Genomic DNA, 19,978 nt, shown 5'->3' with positions numbered 1-19,978 from the left:
ATAAATCAAATTTAGTATCTAAAATAATATTGAACAATTTTTTATTTCATAGTTGATTCTTTAAAACAGTGGCAGTTAAATGAAAAGGGTTTAGGGGAATAATGGAGAAATAGAATCTCCTGATTGACATACCTTTTTTGACGATTACCATTATATTATATATTATGGAAACATTATGTATGATAAATTATTGAATGTAATTAATATGTAAAAATGATTAATACTATAAACTTAGGATATTAAATTTTAAGTCTTGCAGGGATGTTATTTGGGGGTTGGCAGCTTGAGATTTTGACCTAGTCTAATTTTTAAAGAAAATTGGGACCAGTCCATTTATATTTTTGTTTATCAGGTCATATTTTGAACAAGCCTAGAAAAATATTCTGCTATGATAATTTTTATATAAAATGTAATATACTGAATTGTTTGGAAATGAAACGCAAGCAGCTTTGTAAAATTATGGGTTAAAAATGATGATTTTTGTCAAAAAATTTTTCATTCTCTTCCATGTCAAAATCATTTTACCGCTATTGCATTGAAAAAACGATATTCTTAATTAAAATACATCGCAAAAAACTTTAATAAAATCCAAAAAAAATTATTACATAAAACCAACATTTTTTTGTTGATTTATTAATAATATTGTTAGGAGACTAAAAAAATAATGAGACGAACAAGTCTGTTATCAATTTAACAAAAATTACGATTCATTTAACAAAATATATTAATGATTCAATAAAAATATGGGTTCTATATTTTTTAGACTAATCTTTAATTAAAGATATTTATATATTTGCAAAAAAAAAAATTCAGAAATCAAATTTAAAACCAAACACAAGTAACTTTCTAATACTAAAAAAAATTATTAGTACAATGAAATTTACTATTGCCCAGGCAACGGTAGAATGCAACTGAGCGACTATTGGGTCTTCTATAATCATTTGGCCGCTGAGTTGTGTTCGTTCGTGGATTGCAGTATAGAAAAATAATGTTTTTCTAAATAACCTTTTTAGTGCTTTAGTAATTAGTTAAAATAATTAAAAAATAATTTCAATCTGTCGTGGTCAACGCTAGTAATATTACTGGTCTATAAATTTGTACTATTGTTCATGAGTAAAATTTGTGATAGTTTGGGAAGGTCCAAGCCTTTGAATGTTTTACATGTTGTTACCAAGCAAGTTATCAAGTTATCGTGTTAGATCTCAATGTTATGGATAAATGTTACATAAATAAATTATATACTTTTAAAAATGTAATATCAAACAAACAGTATTGATATGATGATAATGTATAAATCAACTAAATTGTTTATATATTTACTGTAATACAAAGATGTAATTACATATACTATTTAATCAATAAAAATGTTAAGTTTTTCATTAAACTCCATATATATATATATATTTTCTCTAATAACTACAGTCATTAGCAAATCTACTCAAATAGAATTCAGATATTTTATCATCACATAGATCAACCATACCAAATTTCAAAATATCTGATAAATCATCAATAAATAATTGTCCATGTTGACTTTGACTTAGTTTTCTAACAGCTTTCACTCGTTGGGAGAACTTAGAATTAGATGAAAATAAATATTTTATTATATCAGAACTAACTGTAGATCCAAATTTCAATTGGTAGCCCGTTTCTTTTGACCATTTGTAAATTTCACTACAATTGTCTAATGTCATTATTACACTCATCATCATCATATTTATCTGTTCTGTTAATTCATTTAACATATATCTGTCTGTTACTGTAATTAATTCTAAAAGAACTGCTATATCTTTTGGCAAAACACATTCACAACACACTTCAAGAAGATCAATTAATGACTTAAAACATTCAGAGCTAACATCATTTAAGCGTATAGTTTTTTGATATGCTTCTTTAAAACCTCCACATCGGAACATTGCTTCAAACATTGGAGACTTAAGTGCTAAAAATGACTTGTTTGCATTTACTTGAGTTCCATCATCTAATGCTAACGTAACAGTGGTTTCCTTTTTTATAATTTGTTTGCTGCAGTTATGATTTTCACATTGACTTATTGTTGGTTTAACATACAAAATATTAGAAGTTTTAAATAATGCTACTAATGCCCCAACACTATGATCAAACAATATACTGTCATCATTTTTAAGTAAATTGCATAAATTATCAAAAGTTTTATACCGAAATAACATGGATATTAATTGCCTCCGTTGACTGAAAATAAAATACTGTTAATGTCATAAAACATATAATGCAATGAAAAGCAGTAGTAAATTCAATAATTTTACAAACCTTTGAATAACAAGAGGAATGGTAACTGAGATTAATGATTTTAGCTTATTATTTGATCCTAATGTATCTGCTTCATTCATAATACTTATCATAGCATCTTCAGCAAATTTTGACTCAAAAGAATTTGTTGCATTAGTTATTATTGTAATACCCATTCTATGTCTATTTTCACAATTTTTGCATGATTCAAGGTTGTGTTCAGGTTGGCATAATCTTTGATGTGTAGATAAAATAAAACCTTCTTTAAGAAGACTTTTAAAGTTAAGTATTTCTCTATAAAAATAAATATATATGAATATTACTAATATTATCTAAGGCGATTTTTTTATACTAGTCTTTCAATTTCTCTTAAAATAATAATTTTTGGTGATTTTTTTTTTTTTTATTAGCTACATATGTATCTCTATCTCTTAATAAAATATTTTTATGTTTATTACTTATGTCTTATAGTGGTGACAATTTTATTACTTTAATTAGCAATATACATATTTAACTTATAAAATAGAAAATGGTTTTATTAATCAAATAACTAGTTGATAACATCTTTTGGACCAATATATCAGAAGTTATTAACATTTTTATAGCTAGATAGGAGGAGGAGTGAGGTTAAGAAATGTCTAGTGATAAAGCATAAAGTACCTACTCATCAGATCCAGTCATTATTTTAAATTATTAGTAACTACTGATATACTAGTCCAAAGATATTATCGATCGATCATTTTCTTAAAATAAAGTTGTTACCCCTGTAAGACATAAGGAAGTATATAAAATTAATTTATAACAGATAAATGGAGATATATTTGTAACTAACAAAAATTATTATTTTGAGAGATATTGAGTGACTAGTGTTAAATGAATTATCCTGTATAATTATAAAAAAATACTTACTGAACAATCATTTGAAGTATTTTTAAAGGTTTCTGATGATTAAAGCTATCTTGAATAAACCGAATGTAGTCCAATATTGTTTCCCATACATCTTTAGTAGCCATCATTTTAACAGCATTTTTTAAGTATGATAAATTTGTCAATAAATATATAATAACATTTTCTCCAGTTAGTTTATCAGGAGTATCTATCTCCTTATCTTCCTAATAATCATAATAATAAATTAAAAAGTTAGAAATGATTATGTATAATATAATTTTATTACTTCTATTTCATAATCGCTGATACTTGAATTTGATTCATCTGCATTATTTGATTCTCCATCAAATGATTCACATACAGGTGAATAACATGGTGAGTATGAATTAGTCGCATTTTCAGATATTGGTGGAGTCCAACTTCTAGTAGGTGGACTAGAGGGGCTCATTCCTGATGATCCTGCAGGCGAAGCACAACTAACAAATGATGTACTAGTTTGGGGTTTTATTTTTGATTCAGGTGGACATAAATTTGGCATTTTGTTAGCTTGAATATATGATGATAGATTTTTAATTAGTAAAGAAATTAAACCTTTTTTAACCATTTCCTAAAATTAATATTACACATCTTATTTTAACTAAAATTAAAATATTTAAAATTTTGTAATGCAATATATAAATATATATGTTTAATTTTAATAAAATCAGTTATAACAAATATTTTGAAAAAAATAACATGTTATGTATCCTTATAAAATATAAAATATATTTTATAAAGATACTTGAGTTTTAATTTATATAATCAAGATATAAATATAACAATTGAAGAACGGATTTGTATGCATTTAAAAATTTTATATGAAAGGACCAAGTTTGTGTAACTTAGTTGTAGGAATATATAGTAGCATAGAAATATTTTTTGTTTTGCGGAAATAAACTACCTAATTAACTCAAATTTATACTGCCAGTTTCAGCAAATTACTATGTTTTAAATCAATTAATAATAATTTGTACCAAATTGTGTTCACAAATAATAACAATGTTTATAAGGATTTTCAAATTTGTTCCTTAAACATAAATAATACATACTTCTAATGATCGTGAATCAAATTGAAAGTTAACTAAAGCACTCATAGCTAATTCTTTTTGTACTGGGTTTGAACTAGATATTAAGTCCATAAGAATGGTTAATCCATGACTTGTATGAACTAGTCTTCCACGGTTCAATGGACACTCACACAGAAGACATAATGATACAGTTAAATCTGTAAAAGAATGAAAATAAATTGTATTAAAACATAATAGATTAAAGTATTCTGTTATATTTAATTTGAAATAAATTATATAAATCTAGACTTTATGGTTATTTTTTTAATAGGTACTACATGATTTATTTAAAATATTAAACTGTATAACTTTATGCATAAATACTTACAATGATTGTTTTCATTTTTTAAAAAAGTAACAATATGTTCCATAACACCAGATTGAGCTAATTGAGCTCTTGTTTGAGGCACTTTACTCATTAAATAAATAATTTTACTAACTAATGGATTATTTGGTAATAAATTCATTAAAGTATTCATTGTGTCTACATTAGATTTCCCCAAAATCTAAAAATAGTATATTTTAAAACAATTATTTCATAGTATATGTTTACACTCAAAAATATTTGAACCTGTGATACAACAGACAAATTATTAGATTGATGTTTAAAATTTCCAGCATTTGATAGAAATGATATATGGGCTCTTAAAACAGCTAGCACTAAATCATTATTATCTGATGTTAAGAGTTCTGAAATTATTCCAACAGCTTGATGTTTTAACATTTCTGAACAACCAGTTTTGGATGAATTTTCCCAAATTTTTCTAAACAAAAAGTATATATTTAACCCAACCTGATTTTTTTTTTTTGTCATATACCGTTTAATAAATAAAAGAAATATTGATTTTTTTTATTAATTACATGTTTTTTCTAATTTATCACTCATGAAGTTTTTTTTTATATTTATTCGTTATATCATATAAGGATATTAATTTTTTTCTTCCCTTCCAGATTAAAATATCTTAAAAATAATTTTCTTAAATGGAAATCTCTATTTTTAACTTAATAATACAAAAAATAAAAAGTACAAACTTTTCTGATGGGCTGTTAATTCTTTACAGCATTTTAAATACAATGACTGGGTATGTTGCAAGAGCGGAATACACCTACATCAGTCAAGCTATAACCTTAAATTTATTATGAAATTAATACTGAATAATTTAGTATTGTAAATTTTAAGGAGAAATTATAAAAAATTATTGAGTTGTTATCTATAGGGTGTTATGATACTTTAAAGTTCAAAAAATAAAATATGAAAAAAAATTGTTAAATATTAAAGTGCATGTTTTTTAACTTCAAGAGCCATTTGCACATAGAAGATAAGGTGCTGGGACAAATTTTTTTTTTAACTTATAATACATAACATAAGTTTTAATTAATAATTGACACTCAAAGTATTTCCGTAAATTTGAATCCCCTATGGGTGGTAAGGCGTCAAATTTTCAAAAATTTATAACAATATTTTCAAATATGCAAAAAGCCTTTCTTTATTAATTACACGCTTCTCAATTCATTGAAATTTTAAACTCCCAATTTTTTGAGAATAGCCTAAAAAAGTAAGCAAAAGAACTTCTGAATTATAAATTTACACCAGTACAAGCTATATATACAACCTCAGATTTGTGGCGGAGCTAAGTTCATTTATAAAAAAATTAATAACTGAATTGTAAAAAATATAATATTAATTCTTAAAAAATGTTTATCGGCAATTAAATAGAAGCTTAAAAAAGATATATTAAATAAAAAATAACCTTAAAGCACGAACAGCAGAATATCTAGTTCCATTACACTTAGTTTTAGATAATACACCAACAATAATATTAGGTATATTGTGCTTATAAATAAGTGGTATGTGTTCATGAGAAATTGCAAGATTAGCTACCATTCGGCATGTTCTATTATGAATAGCATCAACATTGATATTTTTTATGATGAACCCTAGGTCTTTAATTATACCACATTCAAATAGCTGAAACATAAAAAATTATTAAATTTTTAAAATAATCAAGAGTTTTAAAGGTCAAGTTTTGATTAAATTTAGTTTAAATTTTTACAAAAATTTCTTAACATTATTTTTTATATAACTTATTATCTATTGAAAATAATTGATGAGCTATAAAATTTCCTAGAATCAATAGCTTATAAAGTTTAGTTTCTAGGAAAAAAACTATATTTATAAATTGAAAATAAAATTATAAAGATATTTTATTATTATAATAAAAAATATGCAGAAAAAATATACCTGTTGCCGACAAATCTCATCCATACTACAATTACCCAGGATGCTAAGAGCCAACGATAATACTTTAGGGTTTACTTGTTTTAAACATTTTACTAATATTTTAATACCCCCATGATCTCTCAATTCATTTATTCCTTCACGTTTATTGCTAATATTAGTACGAATATAACATAAGCTACCACAAATTAGGCCTTTATCAGCAGCTATATCTTTTAATGCTGTTGTAATTGATTCCATGTCTATAAAATTTGAAATTAACTTAATTATTTGATATAAACCACCTTACACAGTACTAAGATGTAATATATTTGTAATAAAATGTTTTTAAATAATAGTTAATTACTAGAAACATAAATAATGAGTTTGTAAATAATTATTTTAAACAATTATAAAAATAAAATATAAAGTTTTTATCATTAATCTGAACTATGCACATACCTATTAATGCTACTATAAGTTTAAGAATTTATTTTTAAATTATACTCCACAAAGTTAAGCATAATACTAAAAATTATTTAATTCAAAACTATTCACATAATACTGAATAATTTTTTTAAATACATTAAAATGTAAATATTTGGGTTTGATATTAAAATAATAAATACGCAACATAAATAAGTATTAAAATAATTTTGAATAATATTCACTAAATTTTTAAATTAAGATTAATGTTAATGCTAAATAACTTAAATTTTAATAAAATTAAGATACTTGACTATTACTTATCATCACGTATCAATAATTATGATACCTCAATGTGATAACAACGAAAAAATGTAATGTAGTTTATCAATTAATTTTTAGTTTAAACAAAACGTAACTAAAGTAAAAATTCTTGATTAATTATTTAAATAAAAAACTTAATGAACAAAATAATAAATCTGAATAGAAATCGTACTTACCAACATTTTTCTCTTATCTAAAATTGTATATAAAAATATATATATATATATATATAAAAATTTTATAGTTAGCCATGATTGTATTTCGTTTCGTCGTTTAGACGGTAAAACTTTCTAAAGCAATTAGTAAATCATAAAAACTCAGGAAATTTAATACTAAGGTTTTAACAAAACAATATTTGCACAATTTATGAATTGGAATTAAAATCTCTCAAATTATTATTATTTACCCTTCTACGCCATAAGTACAACTAGGCTTAGTACTTCAAAAAAATTAAAAAAATTACAAATATTAAATATTTTAAAAATATATTATGATGAAGAAAAAATTCATTTAATACACGTAAAATTTTTATTCTAATTGTGCCGATGTACAACAAATACAACACTAGTCAATATAAATGATAAATCTGTGTTTGTAATACTAAATTCAAAATACTTACACATCGCAAATGATACAAAAAAAATTTTACTTATAAAAATTGAGTTTTGCAACTATAATAATGAAATAATGTATTTTACATTTCTTTATTCTCGGTTTGTTTGCGAATAAAATATATTAAAAACATTTTTATACTTTTATATAATGAATATTTCTATAGTTATTTAAAAATAAATATATGTTAAAAATAATTTAAGACCAATAATTTTGCATATTGGGACAAATCTCCATTTAGATGCGGGCTTGAACATACCAAAAGAAAATATACATGGGTAAGTTCAAAAAGGAACATTATAATCATACATGTTATGATACCTGAACATTTTTATTGGGACGAGTATTCAAATACTAAAGAAAAAATGTATTTGAAGACATTTTTTTTAAAGTATTTAAATAGAAATATTAGTAACAAGTCTTTCAAATACTTTAAAGTAGGAGGGTAGCTCCCATTTCATAATAAATAAATTCTTGTTTTATAATTTATTCATTACAAAAAAAATTAATTCACAGTCTTGTTTCTGTGGTGTTATATTTTTATACTAAAATAAATGATGTTTCATCAAAACAGAGATGGCCTAAAGAGAAGGCACTAGAGGCAGTCGCCCGCTATTTAAAATTATATCTAAAGACCCTCAGTTCTGATTTTGTAATATTACTGAACTTTCCACATTTTACTTAAAATTAAGTATACATGTATTTTGTTGATAACAATTGTTACACCACAGAGGTTAGGAGCTTTTAATAAAAATAATTAGATTCGTTTGAATTTTTTTATTTGTGACTATAAAGTGTCATGTTATAATTTTTTTGTTTATTAATATTTTGGTGATTAGTAATGGCAGACGAAAAATTTTTGGATAAGAACAAAAAATACGATTACAGATAATAATCAATACTCAAATAATATTATTTAATTAAATTACGTTTAATCATTATAAAATACACGTATTTTAAACTAATTTCAATTTTATATTTACATTTTAAAATTTAATTAAATGAATCTAGTAAAATTAGTGTCGTAATTAGAATGATCTCAGTGGCAGTACTATGATAATATAAATATTTTTGTTGACTATTGTTTTTTCTCATAATCATCTTGAAATAAGTAAAAAATTGTTGCCAAATTTGTTTCATGGTATCTTGTCAGTTAAAAATTTTACTGTGTCTTAAGTATGAATTATCACTAGTATGAGTGATTTAATTCAAATAAATTACATAACTAATGTATTAATAAAAAAGTAACTTCTATTGTAGTTGAGTTATCTTAAAAGTGATGTAACTTTATTATTTGTTATATTGAATAATCTATTGAGTAATTTGTAATTTAATTACCAAAAAAAAGTTTTAAATTACATGTTAGGTAAAAAACTACCTAACACTAATTGCAACAGAAATAAAACATTTAAACAAAATCAAATAATATAATAAACATCACGAACAGTATTGGAACACATCCGTTAATGCAATCGGATATTAATGAAAAACACTAGGAGGGGTCTGGACACTCGCTCCTTAGCATTGACTAGGAGAAAGAGGAAATACGTGCTCTTCACACATAAATAAAAATTAATTTAATTTATAATAAAATAAAAATGGAATATAATAATAAATAAAAAACATAGCTCATTACATAAATATAATTATAAAAAAGAAAACGACACCCGGTCTTTGAAGAGACCCATCCGATGATCTGGATGCTTTACCGAAAAGACATAGCCATTCGCTGTTGTCAGCTCTACTCCATCATTGAAAATATAATAGTCACGAGAAAACAAGAAACATGTGCATTCTAGCACGGTCAATGACAGATAGGAGATGAAGAGCCAACACCGATCTAACGGCAATTTCAAATCGATAACGACCAGTCTTTTTGGGAGTGATCAATACTATCGGTATTGATTTTATATTTATTCTCTTGTCACCTTATTTAGCGATCAGCGGCAAAAATAATTAGTTGTTGACATCGCTGCAACAAAAAAGTTCATTCGTGCAATCTTTTGCGCGATATTCTATAAATAAGTAGACATAATAAAAAATTATAAATGGTCTACCTTCGAATTTGTGATGTTATAGTATTTAACGAGTATTCAAAATACTATTTTCAAAAAGTATCTTGGATGCTTAACATGCATGAATAATCAAAAACTTTAATAAAGTGATAAATTCTTAATATATATTTTACACAATACATAGTAATATCAACTGTTTTCATTTCTTATCAGTAATGATAATTATAAGTTAATATTATTGATAATAAGGAGAGCCGACAGGTTGAGGGATTGTGTACAAATTATGATTTCGTAAAAATAATTTTTAAGTGCGTTATTATTATTTCATTTAATTTTAATAAAGAGTTCAATTTGTTGATGTTTAAAGACCAATAAAATATTAAATATTATTAAGTTATTAAAATACATATAAAAATAATAAAATATGATTTACAATATTATGATAATATATCTAAATAGATTAAGTTAATATGATATATAATTTATATATTTAAAGAAAAGAGAATTTTGAAAATGCCCACTGAAGTAACCGTACAAAATCTGTTCATTTTTAACTCAACATTATCAAAAACTGAAGATGATGTAAGTAATTTTATTTTCTAAATCAATAAATACATTTAACTTAAAAAGATTGCTGTTTTGTAAAAAGACATAAATGAACTGTTATAAAAGCAAAATAATTATTATTATTCCAATTTTATATCTGTAGATTTAATAAAGTTCTTTAATGATAATGATAATGATTTTTAATTGTTAAACATTTAAATATAATTTTTAATTAATATCTTAATAAAAAAAAAAAATTTGAATTAGGTACTATGTATATTAAAATAACCAATTTGTTTTAAAATATTACAAATTAAATTTGCAAATTACATTTTGTTTGGCTAAATAGTATTCATCTCAAACATTTTTTATATTTGTATAAATGATAATATTTTGTTCACAGATCAGTTTTTGATTAAAAGAAAAAATATTTTTCATGATTTTATTACAAATTAATATAGTATTATTGGAAATAAAGAAATGTAACATTTATGAATTTTTGAATTACGTAAATTTTGTGTTTTCCTTAAAAAGTATTTTTTTATTAGGGAGCTAACAAAATTTTGTTTTATTATCCTACACAAGAAGATGAAAATAAAAAAGTACTCAATATTGGTCATATTGAAGCTGTTATCTGTTTTATGAGGTATTTATTTGGTTTATTTATAACTCTTATGTTTTGTATCTGTAAAAATGAACAACTTATTTTTAAATTTATATTTTTTGAATTGATTTTAGAAATTTCAATGATAGTCAGTCATGTGAATCATTACGAACAAAAAAGTCACTACAAGTTATGTATAACGCAGAACAGAATTTTTGGATAGTTATAGTAATAAAAATCATTATGTTAAAATACTATTTTTTGTTGGATTGATATCCGTTTTTTATGTTTATTATTTCAATGAACATGAACGTTTCTACTTGAAAAAATACCAAAATAAATCAACAAGTTCAACTATTTAGTAAATATTCCAAATTCTGGTTGTATATTTCACATTATATTATTGATTTTAAAGTTTTTATCCATTTTTTGACACAAAATTAGTTTTAGAAAATAAATTCTTATTCGTTATGATATAATAAAAGTTAGTAATAGTATAAAATGTTTATTTACTAATTTTAAATTATTGGTAAAACGTTTAAAGATTTTCCATTAAAAAATTAAATAATTTATTTATAAGTTTATATTATTTTTATAATTATAATGAAATCATTTATTTTTTAGAAATTATCGGCAGTTTGTAAATCTTCACAGAAGTCGTCAGAAACACAAAATAATGTAGAATATTGTACTTATAACTTACAAGAACCAATTTATTTATCTATTTTGAAACATTGGTATTATACTTTTCTTATGATTGTGGGTTCAATGACAGATATAATGAATGAAAGTGGTCCAGATAAGCTTAGGCTTCTGCTTAAACAGTTTTATAATAAGGTAATCATATAATGTTTGGCTTTTGTGTGTAATTTATTACATATATTTTTAGAATAATTTTAATATTTTTTTATAAATATAAAAATTAATTCACAGTTATTATATATTTTTATTTCAGTATTTGCAAATTTCTAATGTATCAAATTATACTTTTATGGATTTGTTTCATGGTATTAGTTTTTTGCCACTAGACAACACTGTTCATCTATATGCTCAAAGTTTTTTAAACACAATAGAAAATTCCTTCATACAAGTTAATTATACCTTGCTCTTGTATAATGACTCATTAGTTTGGTACATTAAAAAATTAATATTTTTAATCTCTATGAATTTAGTGCCAACTTTATTTTTTTATTATTATAGGAGTGGTTTAAGCAAACAACAAACTCAGCTTGTTTATTCTTACATTTTAATGTGGGTTTTACCAGATATTACTCGAGATGAGAATATAGTTAAAGGAAATTCTTTAAAAAAATGTTTACCAAATCAGTTGGTTGGAAGGTGGATAATAATGTTTTCTCAATGATAATTATTTAAACATCAATTAATATTTATTTAATTCACTTATATTTAGATTTATAACAAATACATGGGCAATAATTACAGATAGTTGGAATAGCGACCTTGGTAAAGTTCCAGTATTTTTGCTCAATGATGAAAATGACGGAACAATTAAAAAATATAGATTAATAATGTACAAAGCACATAATTCCATTGTTTGTATGTTTATGAAAAGTAAGAAAGTAACTTTATTTTTATTTTATTTAAATAGTGGAGGTCAGAATAAAAAGAAAATCAAATCAGTTAAAATTATACATAGTATTCATTTATTTCATGTTATTTATTTCACTAATTGATATTAAAAGTAGTTAACTATATAATTAAAGTTTGTTATGGTTTAATAGTGTCAAATTTTATCTGGAAAAATTATTTTTTAAATTATTTATTAGAAATAGTTATAATCTTAATTTGGTCTGATTGTTTTTTTTCACAATTTTAGTAGTTTCAATTTAAGTCATATTTTATCAAATTACATTGATCTCATTCTATATTTTGAAAAGTTATTGTTTTCTTAATTAATAGTATCTTAAATACATTTAAAAATATTTTCTTTAGGACATATAATAAGGAAAATAAAATTGTTTTTGTAAGAAATTGTTAGATATGTATGCCAAAAAAATGTAAAAGTACTAAAAAGCATAAATGTATAGTATACATTGTATACAGTTTAATATTTTATAGTCTATACATAGCTTTACATAACACAATAAAAAAAAAAATACAAATTTATTAATTAAATTTATAGATTGATAATGATTTAACATTATTATCTTTGTGGGTTTCCCTCCGAAGAGTTTCACCTACAACCGTGATTAGTGTTAGCACTGGATGCTATTTACCCTGCACGGAGGATCAGTATGAGTTGGAGTGATGTCACTATTGGTCTTTGCTCGCACTGTGTCTTCAAACAGAACACCAGTGCCAGACAATTAAGTTATCCGTACCATTCGCCCTTTGTTTGCACCAACCTCAGGAACCTTGGTAGGGTCGCAGAACTGTCCAAGCTACTTTGTATTATGATATACACAACCTTCAGTGTATCTCCCCACTGAAAAAGCTGAATAAGGCTGGTAGGTGACAAGGATAGTCACTTAAGTGACCCATCACTCAGTTGATTTCTCTAAAGCCAGCATTTAGACATAAACCACAAAGTCACTCCTGTGATAGACACCATGGTTCCAACCCCCACTATTACCCTAGCAGTAAACCGGTCTGATAATGAGTGTCAAGTCGGCAGACAATGACTAGGCCTTTGTCTGGGGCATCCGTCTCCCTGTAGTACGGAAAACTTCCGTGGGGGTTTCAACTATGCGTCATCAACTTTTGTCTCAACAACTGCCTACCCGCCTTGAGTTGGTACACTCTGGCCCGATTAAGCCAGGCTATAGGTTGTCACCCTGGCCTACTGGAGTATCACCGCTCACTATGATTTAAAATTAATAATAAACTAAGAAGAATACAGATGAGTCAAAAAAACTTTAAAATATAGGTTCCTAAAAATAGATAAAAGTGTAATATCTTATGTTGCCATAAAAATTTTATGAATTTTATCGCATTAATATATATTTGTTTCTAATTAACCTGATCAGGGTTAACAGAAAATTTATTTGGGTAATAAAATATATCATTTAAAAGATTAAAAATAATTATTTTAGTTGTTTGGTATTTTGTATTAATTCTAATGCATCATGAAATAAAAGAAAAAAAGCAAATAATAATTTTAAAGCTTAGTTGTATAAGTTTTTATATTTTTATTTCAGTGGAAAATTCATTAACTATAGATTTGTACAATAGACTTGATCAGTTCCTGAGCACCAAACTTCATTTATTATCAGAAAAAATGAAAAATACAGTAGAAAAAATGTTACCGTTAAAAATCCATGTTGAAAGACCAGCTAAATTCATATACTTCAATGCAATGAATTTAGCTATAAAAAATTCAATAAAATTATCAAATACATTGGCTACTACAAGACCATTAGACTTTTATCTTAGCCCAGAGACATTACGTGTTCTAGTTGATATTAGTAACCAAAATATAAAGTATGCTTATTTTAATTTTAAAAATACAAAATATTTTATTATTTTGACTAATCCCTATAATCATTTTTAATTTATTAAAGTAAGCTTCCAACATGTTCTACTATGGTTAAAACATCTAATGACAACTGGATAGCTAGTCATCTATGTAATTCAAGAGAAATTTATATTGTGTTAAATCAAAAATTAACAAAACTATGTGATGTTGACAGTAAATATAAATTATTAATATTATTTTAATTTTATATTATATTAGAATTATTTTATTTTTAGTGGAAATTCAAAATTTATGTGCACAAGAACTTGGAACAATTTTCTTTTATGACTAGTATTGTACAGCTTACTTTATGAGAAAAGTACTTATTTTCTAACTGAACAATTAAATAGTCATTTGTATTGTTAATTATCATAGTTTTCTCTGTAATGAGTTATTGTTATCTGTATTAATTGTAATCTTGTTATAAATTAAAATTGATTCTATCATAATTATTCTAAATTCAAGTAAATGCATTTATTTTACTAGAGAGGTATATATTTTTGATATCAAATATCAATGTTGATAAATATGTGTATTTATTTTTATATGTTCAAAATTAGAGTATCTATTATGTAAAAAAAATGTAAATTTATAAATTATTAAAAAAAAAATCAGTTTTTAAAATTTTCATGTATAATTATAATAAAAACTACTTTTTACTTCCTATTCTCGCTTATTATTCATTTGTTATACTTGTCTAATCATAGGCAAAACAACAGCCTGGGTCATCTGAACTAAACGATTGAGGCATCATTCCAGACTTTAAATTAATAAATAGTTTTTAGATTTAAAAAAAAAGTATATAGATAGACAGAAAATTGTCTGCATAGTGATTGTATAACTATGATCCATACAACGTCATTAAAAATAAAAGACAAAATTATTTTTTATTTTTAAAAGCTAATAATATTCAAAAGTCTATAATTTTAAGAAAATAATTTGGTCCTATACCCTTTTTTTCCCATAATATTTTATTAATTTAAATTTTTAGAATGGAATCATGTATATTTCCATTTAAATATATACAAGCTGATCTGTTTATTATGCTTCATTTGATTACTCGCTAAATTAATACAATATTGAAAAAAACATTTTTGATTCTTTTTAGTTGATTTATCAGCCAATAATTATTTTTTAAAATCATCCTTTATTAATTTAAGGAATATTACTTTATTTTTTTTAAATGGACACCTACATATTTAACTAGTTTATTAAATAGAATATTAACTAATTAAGAAAATGACTAGTCGATGACAACTTTTGAACTAGTTATTCGGAAGTTAGTACCATTTTAAAATATTGATTGTATGTGAGATGCTTAAATTGTTATTTTTATCATAATATAATATATTATATAATACTAGAAATTACGAGAAATAATATTTCTCGCTCGTATTCCTCCTCCCATCTAGGTATAAAAATGAGAGTAATTTCCGTGGACACATATATGTTTATTCAATTTACCAACTATAAACTGATCTATGAAAAGGACTGGCCAATAACAACTTTTGGACTAGACTTTCAAAGATTATTACCTTTTTTTAATCAAGCGTGAAGAGTAATGAGGTTCATTAATTCTTAAAGATAAAATTAAACAGAACCGTGTTTCACACATTGAAGAGTTATTAACTTGAAAAATACTGGTTTAAATGTTGTTTTCAATAAGCTATTTTCTTAGATAATTTTTTTAGTTCCTAAATTTAATAAATATATATGTTCACATTAAAACTATAGTTCACACAATTTTTAAGGAAAAAAGTGTGAGGGTAGAAACAATTTTTTTTGTTTAATTAAACTTTTAAAACTAAAAGTAATAATATATTATATATTTTTCAAGATATTGCGTGAGCTATAGTTAAATAATCACTGTATAATGTATTGTACTATATTGATCATTTTTATAGTATATTATGCTATAAAAATACTGTTAATTTGCCATTTAATAATGATTTATTTCTTAAAACTTTGCTGTTAAAATTAATGTTTGTTACTAAAAAAAAAATACAAATGAATTATTTTCATATATTATAATATGCAAATATAAATATTAGTTAGACAAAAATTTTGTAGAGAACACTAACAATTTTTTTGTAATGAAAAATTTTAATATTACAACAACGGAATAATTAATTTAAATAAATGATTTAATATGTTTATTAATATATTGTATTAACATTAATTATTGCTTTTCATTTGTTTGTATACACATGTGTATACAAACAAATGAAAAGAATCAAAGTATTATTGTAAAGTTTCAATAATATATTTTTATTTGTATCTAGTTAATTTACTTAAATTATAATTTAACAAGTAATAGAATAGTAAACAAATTTTAAAGGGAATGTAATCCTCCTTCACTCACTTTGAAATGGTCTCTGGACTAAGTATCAGATTAGATGGCAATAGTGAAAGAATGCTTTTTACGGAAGATATGATTATATTTTGGATATGTGCTTTCTCTGCTAAAAAGCATTTGAAAAGCTAAAATCAAAGAGTCGCTACTTAATCTAAACATTTTGACATTATCTTCTTGACTGGTGTTTAATAGCACGTCTACTGTTGAAATACTTTATCACAATAACTGACTTTTGTTATATTCAAGTTAACCCTTGTCATTTTAGATACATTACAATTACAATCGTTATACATAGTGATTATCGCGTATTGTTAATATGAAATTTTCGATTAATTGATTACTCTTTCGACCATTAAAAGAACCCTATACATTTTATAAAACATTTTTATTTTATCGATTCAAATAAATTTGAGGCGTATAATTTTAAAAATTGTATATATTGAAAGTAGATATTAGTTTAAATATACAGAGTTAATAGCGTATGAAGGATTTTAGTTTGATAGTATCAGAGAGGTTTGATAAATTAAAAATATTAAACTCGCATAATTCTATGACAAATAACATTTGTCTTCGAAAATGTTTTATTAGTAATATTTAAGTAATGATTATTATAATTAACTGTATTTATTGAGAAATTGTTTTGGGAAAAACCCCCCAAGAGGGAAGGACTTAAAAATACCTTAATTTTGACACAATGAGGAGGAGGTAAGAACTTTTTTTTGTTCTAAAAAGCTATTAAAGGACAGTACAAACTTTTAAAATAAATTTTTCCAAATAAAATAACAAGTGATTTTTCAAAATTACCCTTAAATAATTAATTGAAATTAAAATAAAACTACTTTTTATTAAAATAATTTTAATTTAGACTGAAATCACTTAATGAGTAGTTTCGTTACTGTATTTTAACTTGTAGTTCTAGTTAAGTTATTATCCAATACTGCGTACAGTGGCGCAACTATAGGGATACTAAAGATTGTTTCAGCACCTCAGGCTTTAGTACTTTCCCTGAATTTTAATATTTATAATTATAACTAAGTCTTTTTACTTATACAAATTTGCTATCAATTTTTTTTGTATACATTTTTTTCTTATCTTACATTACATTTACATTTTATTACTATTGTAGCGAATAAAATCGTTATTATGAGTATATTGGTACAATTTAATATTGAATCACTAATTAACCATAATCGTTGGTTCGGTTATATAATCATCTATAAACTGTCATTATTAATATAATCGTTCATATCAATGTGAATGATTGATGAGTGGGGACGGGAAGCGCTTCCACAGCTTTGTAAGCCTTCCACAATTTTAGCACCTTCAGGATTTTTTCTATAGTTGCGTATAATACAGGGTTATTAAAGAAACATTTTAAAAGAAAAACTTGTATAATCATAAGTAAACAGTTTAAAACATTTAAAATGTTCCAAAACATCAGTGTAAATATTGAATTTTTTAGTTTTTAAAACGTAACGTAATTGGTATGATATAGGTACAAAATATACTTATTACAGGAGCCAAAATCATGTCATTATTAGATTTTTTTATTATTACAATTTTTTTTTTTTTAAATAGATTGTCATTAAAAGGAATAACAAAATTTGTTTGTAATAGGGCGGCATTGGCCCTTGATTATCAATCCAGCTTGAGACATATTAATTAAACATCGATGGTGTTATTTGGTTTGTTGTGACGTGGTTATATAACAAAAAATTAATTAAATTAATTTAAATACCTTTGTATTTTTTCTTGGTATTAATGTGTTATTAAAGTATAATTATTAATGCAATGCATTTGGCTAAAACGGAATAAGTGATTTAGAAATTGTGCGCGTGCGTTTTCATTGTAATTGAACTCCCCGTCGCATTGTCGTTAACTGCGACCAACTTTGAAGTCCATTATTCTGGTCTGAACTCTCAGAAGGGCTCTAACGGTTTTTAGGCGATTTGAGTTTGGCAGTGTATTTAGCGCGCCGGTAACAGCTACACCTACTGCATTGGCCGTAGGCGCCATGCATTCCTCGGTCGTCACATCACGTAAACTAGACCGCCAACAGGTACATAATTTTCAAAAATGTTAACTATTTACAAAAATTGTAATAAATAAATATAGGACTATAAATTAAATTTATTAGTAGTTATAAATAGAGCGCGGATTTGTATTTATTCTCCTGAAAAATTTGAATATATATAACAATACAGGGATGCCGAAACTGTTTTTTGAATGGGGGGGGGGGCAATAATTTAATGACTAAAACTCGATCCCCATAATTATTACTAAGCTAAAAAGCGGGTTAAGCTATTTTCGGTGGAATATAGTGATCATATAAAAAAATTCGGTAATTTATAAAATTAACTCTTAATACTTCATATAATTTGATTATATTATTAATAAATATTGATAATATAATAAAATATATTTAATAGATTAATTACAAATTTTTTTTATTTATTACAATAAATAAAATAAAGATTACTTATCGTTAACTTTAAAAACTGTTTAGTTCAATGTATGGGACATTCAACATCAAACTTTTTTAGCAGAAAAACTTTAACTGAATTAAAAATTAAGATTTAGAAATATATAAATGAAATACAGGAAAAAAAAAATTAATTTTAGGTGAAAATTTAATTACAATTTTATTTTAGTAACAAAATTCTTGAAAGATAATATTGGGATACTCACAGAATATGAAAATCGATAAAAAACGATTTTTAGGTTCGATGCGAAGCTTAGAAGGTTTAAATTTTACCTTGATGTGTTTTTTTTTTATCTTTCGACACTTTTACTCAGCTTTCACCGAACTCATTTCTTTAACGATACGACAAAATGTAACAAATCGTATCTAGTTGCAGACATTGCCCTTAAAAATTGATAAAATTTCCCTCATTCCCTGTAAATGGAGGAAATCCCCACAAAAATTATAATTTTTAAAATCGATAAAATTTGAATTTTTTTTTTTTAAACTACCATAACTTTTTGAAAAATGAACGTACCAAAATAATTTTTTTATGTATAGAAACATTAGGTAATTCCCTTTCATTTGATAAAATTTTTTTGAAAATCCGACCCTTTCTTTATCTCCAAGAGGTTTCAAAATCGCAACTTTTTCACAATATTCAATATTTTCAACTTAA

At 24.3% G+C, this 19,978-nt stretch overlaps 3 protein-coding genes across 4 annotated transcripts in view; 2 read left to right on the top strand and 1 right to left on the bottom strand.

The window, feature by feature from the left end:
• Positions 1-770: 770 nt before the first annotated feature.
• On the bottom strand, positions 771-7,191 carry LOC126900369 (uncharacterized). Of its 2 annotated transcripts, XM_050676032.1 has the most exons (10): positions 6,943-7,191; positions 6,505-6,743; positions 6,014-6,231; positions 4,834-5,026; positions 4,591-4,768; positions 4,245-4,420; positions 3,443-3,763; positions 3,178-3,380; positions 2,290-2,562; positions 771-2,211 (listed from the first exon to the last, which is right to left on the bottom strand). In XM_050676032.1, exons 2-10 carry the CDS (start codon positions 6,739-6,741, stop codon positions 1,410-1,412), a joined length of 2,601 nt encoding a protein of 866 aa, XP_050531989.1. In that variant the 5' UTR covers positions 6,742-6,743; positions 6,943-7,191; the 3' UTR covers positions 771-1,409. The 2 variants fall into 2 exon arrangements, with proteins under 2 accessions (XP_050531989.1, XP_050531990.1); XM_050676033.1 differs by lacking the exons at positions 6,014-6,231; positions 6,505-6,743; positions 6,943-7,191 and adding an exon at positions 5,295-5,453.
• Positions 7,192-8,101: 910 nt separating this feature from the next.
• On the top strand, positions 8,102-15,000 carry LOC126901250 (vacuolar fusion protein CCZ1 homolog). Its single transcript, XM_050677610.1, has 11 exons — positions 8,102-8,120; positions 10,354-10,439; positions 10,952-11,049; positions 11,142-11,235; positions 11,632-11,844; positions 11,963-12,138; positions 12,208-12,345; positions 12,419-12,579; positions 14,166-14,448; positions 14,529-14,656; positions 14,719-15,000. The coding sequence occupies exons 1-11, from the start codon at positions 8,117-8,119 to the stop codon at positions 14,772-14,774; spliced, it is 1,437 nt and encodes a 478-aa protein (XP_050533567.1). The 5' UTR covers positions 8,102-8,116; the 3' UTR covers positions 14,775-15,000.
• Positions 15,001-18,735: 3,735 nt separating this feature from the next.
• Positions 18,736-19,978, top strand: part of LOC126900253 (sodium-dependent serotonin transporter) — a 31,472-nt gene continuing 30,229 nt past the window's right edge. Inside the window, exon 1 of the mRNA XM_050675835.1 lies at positions 18,736-18,897. The gene's annotated coding sequence lies outside the window, so the exon portion shown is untranslated. The remainder of the gene's footprint in view (positions 18,898-19,978) is intronic.

The sequence above is a fragment of the Daktulosphaira vitifoliae genome, unplaced genomic scaffold, assembly GCF_025091365.1.
Source record: "Daktulosphaira vitifoliae isolate Bord-2020 unplaced genomic scaffold, ASM2509136v1 Scaffold_3, whole genome shotgun sequence".
In the NCBI taxonomy this organism is placed as follows: Eukaryota; Metazoa; Arthropoda; class Insecta; order Hemiptera; family Phylloxeridae; genus Daktulosphaira; species Daktulosphaira vitifoliae.
This window is presented reverse-complemented; position numbering and strand designations above follow the sequence as displayed.